Here is an 8,528-nt window from a genome sequence, read left to right as displayed (position 1 = left end):
TCTTCCCCATCTCCATTCCACTGAATAACAGTACTATTCCCCATCTACTTTCCACTGAATAACAGTACTAATCCCTATCTCCATTCCATTGAATAACAGTACTATTCCCCATCTCCATTCCACTGAATAACAGCACTATTCCCTATCTCCATTCCACTGAATAACAGTAGTAATCCCTATCTCCTTTCCACTGAATAACAGTACTAATCCCTATCTTCATTCCACTGAATAACAGTACTATTCCCTATCTCCATTAACCTGAATAACAGTACTATTCCCTATCTCCATTAGCCTGAATAACAGTACTCTTCCCCATCTCCATTCCACTGAATAACAGTACTGTTCCCTATCTCCATTCCACTGAATAACAGTACTGTTCCCCATCTCCAATCCACTGAATAACAGTACTGTTTCCTATCTCCATTCCACTGAATAACAGTACTGTTCCCTATCTCCATTCCTCTGGAACAATAGTACTGTTTCCTATCTCCATTCCACTGAACAACAGTACTATTCCCTATCTCCATTCCACTGGAACAATAGTAATGTTTCCTATCTCCATTCCACTGAACAACAGTACTATTCCCTATCTCCATTCCACTGGAACAATAGTACTGTTTCCTAACTCAATTCCACTAACCCTTTCCACTGAATAACAGTACTAATCCCTATCTTCATTCCACTGAATAACAGTACTATTCCCTATCTCCATTAACCTGAATAACAGTACTATTCCCTATCTCCATTAGCCTGAATAACAGTACTCTTCCCCATCTCCATTAAACTGAATAACAGTACTCTTCCCCATCTCCATTCCACTGAATAACAGTACTATTCCCCATCTCCATTCCACTGAATAACAGTACTATTCCCCATCTCCATTCCACTGAATAACAGTACTGTTCCCCATCTCCATTCCACTGAATAACAGTACTGTTCTCCATCTCCAATCCACTGAATAACAGTACTAACCCTATCTCCATTCCACTGAATAACTACAACCCCTATCTCCATTCCACTAGAATAACAATACTATTCAATATCTCCATTCCACTGAATAACAGTACTAACCCCATCTCCATTCCACTGAATAACAGTACTATTCCCCATTTCCATTACACTGAATAACAGTACTGTTCCCCATCTCCAATCCACTGAATAACAGTACTATTCCCCATCTCCATTCCACTGAATAACAGTACTATTCCCCATCTCCATTCCACTGAATAACAGTACTGTTCCCCATCTCCAATCCACTGAATAACAGTACTAACCCTATCTCCATTCCACTGAATAACAGTACTATTCCCTATCTCCATTCCACAGAATAACAGTACTATTTCCCATCTCCATTTCATTGAATCACAGTACTCTTCCCCATCTCCATTCCACTGGAATAGCAGTACTATTCCCTATCTCCATTCCACAGAATAACAATACTATTTCCCATCTCCATTTCATTGAATAACAGTACTCTTCCCCAACTCCATTCCACTGAAAAACAGTACTATTCCCTATCTCCATTCACCTGAATAACAGTACTATTCCCCATCTCCATTCCAGTGAATAACAGTACTAATCCCCATCTCCATTCAACTGTATAACAGTACTCTTCCCCATCTCCATTCCACTGAAAACCATACTATTCTCTATCTCCATTCCACTGAATAACAGTACTATTCCCCATCTCCATTCCACTGAATAACAGTACTAATCCCTATCTCCTTTCCACTGAATAACAGTACTAATCCCTATCTTCATTCCACTGAATAACAGTACTATACCCTATCTCCATTAACCTGAATAACAGTACTATTCCCTATCTCCATTAACCTGAATAACATTACTCTTCCCCATCTCCATTCCACTGAATAACATTACTGTTCCCTATCTCCATTCCACTGAATAACAGTACTATTCCCTATCTCCATTCCACTGAATAACAGTACTGTTCCCCATCTCCAATCCACTGAATAACAGTACTAATCCCTATCTTCATTCCACTGAATAACAGTACTAATCCCTATCTCCTTTCCACTGAATAACAGTACTAATCCCTATCTTCATTCTACTGGAATAACAGTTCGATTCCCCATCTCCATTCCACTTAATAACAGTAGTATTCCCTATCTCCATTCCACTGGAATAACAGTACAATTCCCCATCTCCATTCCACTGAATAACAGTACTCTTCCCCATCTCCATTCCACTGAATTCCAGTACTAACCCTATCTCCATTCCACTGGAATAACAGTACTATTCCCCATCTCCATTCCACTGAATAACAGTACTGTTTCCTATCTCCATTCCACTGAATAACAGTACTGTTCCCTATCTCCATTCCACTGAATAACAGTACGGTTTCCTATCTCCATTCCACTGGAATAACAGTACTATTCCCCATCTCCATTCCACTGGAACAATAGTACTGTTTCCTATCTCCATTCCACTGAACAACAGTACTATTCCCTATCTCCATTCCACTGGAACAATAGTAATATTTCCTATCTCCATTCCACTGAACAACAGTACTATTCCCTATCTCCATTCCACTGGAACAATAGTACTGTTTCCTATCTCAATTCCACTAACCCTTTCCACTGAATAACAGTACTAATCCCTATCTTCATTCCACTGAATAACAGTACTATTCCCTATCTCCATTAACCTGAATAACAGTACTATTCCCTATCTCCATTAGCCTGAATAACAGTACTCTTCCCCATCTCCATTAAACTGAATAACAGTACTCTTCCCCATCTCCATTCCACTGAATAACAGTACTGTTCCCTATCTCCATTCCACTGAATCACAGTACTAATCCCTATCTACATTCCACTGAATAACAGTACTATTCCCTATCTCCATTAACCTGAATAACAGTACTATTCCCTATCTCCATTAACCTGAATAACAGTACTATTCCCTATCTCCATTAGCCTGAATAACAGTACTCTTCCCCATCTCCATTCCACTGAATAACAGTACTGTTCCCTATCTCCATTCCACTGAATAACAGTACTGTTCCCCATCTCCAATCCACTGAATAACAGTACTAATCCCTATCTTCATTCCACTGAATAACAGTACTAATCCCTATCTTCATTCTACTGGAATAACAGTACGATTCCCCATCTCCATTCCACTTAATAACAGTACTCTTCCCTATCTCCATTCCACTGAATAACAGTACTCTTCCCTATTTCCATTCCACTGGAATAACAGTACAATTCCCCAGCTCCATTCCACTGAATAACAGTACTAACCTTATCTCCATTCCACTGGAATAACAGTACTGTTCCCCATCTCCATTCCACTGAATAACAGTACTGTTCCCTATCTCCATTCCTCTGGAACAATTGTACTGTTTCCTATCTCCATTCCACTGAACAACAGTACTATTCCCTATCTCCATTCCACTGGAACAATAGTACTGTTTCCTATCTCCATTCCACTGAACAACAGTACTATTCCCTATCTCCATTCCACTGAACAACAGTACTATTCCCTATCTCCATTCCACTGGAACAATAGTACTATTTCCCATCTCCATTCCACTGGAAAAACAGTTTTGTTCCCTATCTCCATTCCACTAGAAAAATTGTTTTGTTCCCTATCTCCATTCCACTAGAAAAATTGTTTTGTTCCCTATCTCCATTCCACTCGAATAATTACCAAGTTATTCACATCAAACGGGCCTTGATCCTTCCACAGGCTGTTCTGAATATGGTCCAACCATTACTGCCAACACTCCTGTCAGCTAGTTGTAAGGCAACAGATTGTCTACCATGATATTGATGATTAACCCTTGATAGACTGGTGTTGTTTAGAGACTCTGATCTATCAAGAGCATCCTTCTGTCTTACTCCTTCCTCTCTATCAGTCTGTCACTGTGAGAAGTGTTAGACTGTTGGTCGGTGTTAGTCCCATAGTGATGGTGGCAAAATGGCCCCCCTTCTTCTCCCTCCATCACTTGCTCTCTCGCTTTGTCTCTCTCCAGAGAGATGTAACCCAGATTTCAAAATGAATTGCTGCCTATTCCCCTCCCTCCCTCCCTCCCTCCCTCCCTCCCTCCCTCCCTCTCTTTCTCTCCTCTCTCTCTCTTATCCCGTCTTCCTCTTGATAAAACAGAATCAATCTTAAAGAGATTTCCATCTCTCCACCTCTTCTCCCTCTTCACCCTGTGTGGGTTAACTTAACGGATACATAGCAGTCCACTCCTCCTCTTTCTTCTCTTGTTCTTGGAAAGCTTCAATCTCATCCCTTGTTACTTGCTATTTTTTTGTAGGCAGCTCTTTTCCCCAGCTCTTCCTCCCAGCTCTTCGTCCCTGCCACCACTTGCCTTTCTCTCTCTCTTTCCTTCACTTTTCTTTTTTGACGTGACCAGAGACAGGTTCAGAGCGATAGCAGGCTGCCTATCAAAGGAGGAGAGATAAAGAGAGGGGGAGAGGAAGAGGAGAAGCCTGCTCTTTGATCAAGTCTGTCAGCCCAAACAACCACAAATACAGGTAATGTCTCTCTCTTTCTCTTTGTTTCTCCCTCTCTCCTTCCACTTCTATCTCCACGCAGCTTTCCACTCTGTTCCTTATTTGTTGAGGATTTCCGTTTTTTCTTGAATTTGTTTGTTCTGTTTCTGTGTTCTTTCAGCCCTCCCTGTCTCTGGTATTCACCCATTGGATCGATTTCCTCCATCTTCCGGTGTGCCATAATCATTTCAACAGGTCCTGTTTGCTATGCTGTACGCTCTTGGCTTATTTACTTATTCATTCAATCTCTGTTGTGGTTTCATTTATCATTTAGCAGTTTGCTACCCCTTTTCTCTCAGTTAAATATTTCACATTGCTAGTTTTTCTGTGCATGAGAATACATTCCAAACTTTTTTAGAGAAATTAACACAATATCAAATCAGGACAAAGAGGAAGGAGACAAGGACAGAGAGGGTACCAATTCTAATATTGGAGTAGGGGGTGGGGGGGTGCAACAGGAGGTGCAGTTGACATGCGATAAGGGTGTTTGGTTGTCAGGGCAACCCAGGGTGTTTGGTTGTCAGGGGGATGTGGGAGGTTGCAGTTGGCATGGCGTGGCGATGAGGATAGATGGGGTGAGAGAGAGAAAGCAAACGAGTATGAAGTGGGACATATGTGGGACACAGTGTGAATTTCACTAATCGTTCTGTGTCTCTGGGTCTCTGAGGAGAGCTCTGTCTCAATGTGTGAATTAACCTCTCTCTTTTTTATACATTCCCTCTCCCTCCCTCTCCCTCTGCTCATCCCCCTGTCCCCTGTCTGGGTCCTTTTATTCTCTCTCTCTCTCTCTCTCTCTCTCTCTCTCTCTCTCTCTCTCTCTCTCTCTCTCTCTCTCTCTCTCTCTCTCTCTCCCTCCCTCTCTCTCTCTCTCTGCTCATCCCTCTGTCCCCTGTCTGGATCCTCTATCCTCTGTCTGGATCCTTTTCTCTCTCTCTCTCTCTCTCTCTCTCTCTCTCTCTCTCTCTCTCTCTCTCTCTCTCTCTCTCTCTCTCTCTCTCTCTCTCTCTCTCTCTCTCTCTCTCTCTCTCTGCTCATCCCTCTGTCCCCTGTCTGGGTCCTATCCACCCCTCTCATCTCCATCTGTCCTCTACCCTCCTCTCTCTCCCTCGTTCCCTGTCCCTCCTCTCCATCACCTCTCCTTTCCCCTCTCCTCCCATCCCTCCTCTCCATCACCTCTCCTTTCCCCTCTCCTCCCATCCCTCCTCTCCATCACCTCTCCTTTCCCCTCTCCTCCCATCCCTCCAGGCAGCATGTCTACTCCCGTGTCCCCGTCCCCCTCCCTCTCCCCCCTGACCCTGGCCTCCCCCGTGGCCACCCCTGGGGCCTCTCCCCTGCCCTCCCCCCTCACCCCCCCTCCCAGGGTGCCAGTGTTCCAGAGGAAGGGGGCGCTGAAACACAAGAGGATCATCGAGGTCAAGGACCACCAGTTCACCGCTCGCTTCTTCAAACAGCCCACCTTCTGCAGCCACTGCACTGACTTCATCTGGTAAATACACACACAGCGAAATACACACACACAGCGAAATACACACACACACACACACACAGCTCAATGCACACTTAGGGAAATACACACACACAGCGAAATACACACACACAGCGAAATACACACACAAAACGAAATGCACACACACAGCGAAATACACACACACAGCGAAATGCACACACACAGCGAAATACACACACACAGCGAAATACACACACACAGCGAAATACACACACACAGCGAAATACACACACACAGCGAAATACACACACACACACAGCGAAATACACACACACCGCAAAATACACACACACACAGCGAAATACACACACAGCGAAATACACACACACAGCGAAATACACACACACAGCGAAATACACACACACACACAGCGAAATACACACACACACACAGCGAAATACACACACAGCGAAATACACACACACAGCGAAATACACACACACACACAGCGAAATACACACACACAGCGAACTACACACACACAGCGAAATACACACACACAGCGAAATACACACACAGCGAAATACACACACACAGCGAAATACACACACACAGCGAAATACACACACACACACAGCGAAATACACACACAGCGAAATGCACACACACAGCGAAATACACACACAGCGAAATGCACACACACAGCGAAATACACACACACAGCGAAATACACACACACACACAGCGAAATACACACACACAGTGAAATACACACACACACAGCGAAAAACACACACACACAGCGAAATACACACACACAATGAAATACACACACACACACAGCGAAGTACACACACACAGCAAAATACACACACACAGCGAAATACACACACACACAGCGAAATACACATACACACAGCGAAATGCACACACACAGCGAAATCACACAGCGAAATACACACACACACAGCGAAATGCACACACACAGCGAAATACACACACACAGCGAAATGCACACACACAGCGAAATACACACACACACAGCGAAATGCACACACACAGCGAAATACACACACACAGCGAAATACACACACACAGCGAAATGCACACACACAGCGAAATACACACACACAGCGAAATGCATACACACAGCGAAATACACACACACAGCTTAATACACACACACAGCTTAATACACACACACAGCGAAATACACACACACACAGCGAAATACAAACACACACAGCGAAAGGCACACACACAGCGAAATACACACACACAGCTTAATACACACCCATCTAAATACACACACAGCTAAATACACACAACAGAAAACATGCTTCATTAGTTCCCAGCTTGCCTCTGCAAACATCCCACAAAATGCAGCCCCTGCACAGCCTTCACCTGGTAATCCACACTCACTCACTCACGCACACACACACACACACACACACACACACACACACACACACACACACACACACACACACACACACACACACACACACACACACACACACACACACACACATTATGACTCTGCAGAAACCCACACTTACATACACACTATGAATCTGCAGAAACCCACACTTACACACACATGAATCTGCAGAAACCCATACTTACACACACACATTATGAATCTGCAGAAACCCACACTTACACACACACCTTTTGAATCTGCAGAAACCCACACTTACACACACACCTTTTGAATCTGCAGAAACCCACATTTACACACACATTATGGATCTGCAGAAACCCACACTTACAATCACATTATGAATCTGCAGAAACCCACACTTATACACACATTATGAATCTGCAGAAACCCACACTTATACACACATTATGAATCTGCAGAAACCCACACTTAAAATCACATTATGAATCAGCAGAAACCCACACTTACACACACACCTTTTGAATCTGCAGAAACCCACACTTACACACACATTATGAATCTGCAGAAACCCACACTTACAATCACATTATGAATCTGCAGAAACCCACACTTACACACACACCTTATGTATCTGCAGAAACCCACACTTACACACACATTATGAATCAGCAGAAACCCACACTTACAGACACATTATGAATCTGCAGAAACCCACACTTACACACACATTATGAATCTGCAGAAACCCACACTTACACACACACATTATGAATCAGCAGAAACCCACACTTACACACACACTATGAATCTGCAGAAACCCACACTTACACACACATTATGAATCTGCAGAAACCCACACTTACACACACACACACACACCTTATGAATCTGCAGAAACCCACACTTACACACACACACACCTTATGAATCTGCAGAAACCCACAATTACACACACACACACACATTATGAATCTGCAGTAACCCACACTTACACACACATTATGAATCTGCAGAAACCCACACTTACACCCACACACACATTATGAATCTGCATAAACCCACACTTACACACACACACACACATTATGAATCTGCAGAAACCCACACTTACAATCACATTATGAATCTGCAGAAACCCACACTTACACAC

General features: G+C 43.4%; 1 protein-coding gene across 2 annotated transcripts in view; it reads left to right on the top strand.

Annotated features, from left to right (window-relative positions):
• The first annotated feature begins 4,123 nt into the window (after nt 1-4,123).
• LOC118379399 (protein kinase C alpha type-like) overlaps nt 4,124-8,528 on the top strand; it is a 52,848-nt gene continuing 48,443 nt past the window's right edge. Inside the window, exons 1-3 of one of the 2 annotated variants that reach the window (XM_052494974.1) lie at nt 4,124-4,508; nt 4,648-4,738; nt 5,772-6,012. In XM_052494974.1, the coding sequence (XP_052350934.1) occupies nt 5,777-6,012 (236 nt within the window). In that variant the 5' untranslated portion in view covers nt 4,124-4,508; nt 4,648-4,738; nt 5,772-5,776. The remainder of the gene's footprint in view (nt 4,509-4,647; nt 4,739-5,771; nt 6,013-8,528) is intronic. The other variant, XM_052494973.1, reaches the window with a different exon arrangement.

The sequence above is a fragment of the Oncorhynchus keta genome, chromosome 34 (assembly GCF_023373465.1).
Source record: "Oncorhynchus keta strain PuntledgeMale-10-30-2019 chromosome 34, Oket_V2, whole genome shotgun sequence".
Classification (NCBI taxonomy): Eukaryota; Metazoa; Chordata; class Actinopteri; order Salmoniformes; family Salmonidae; genus Oncorhynchus; species Oncorhynchus keta.
This window is presented reverse-complemented; position numbering and strand designations above follow the sequence as displayed.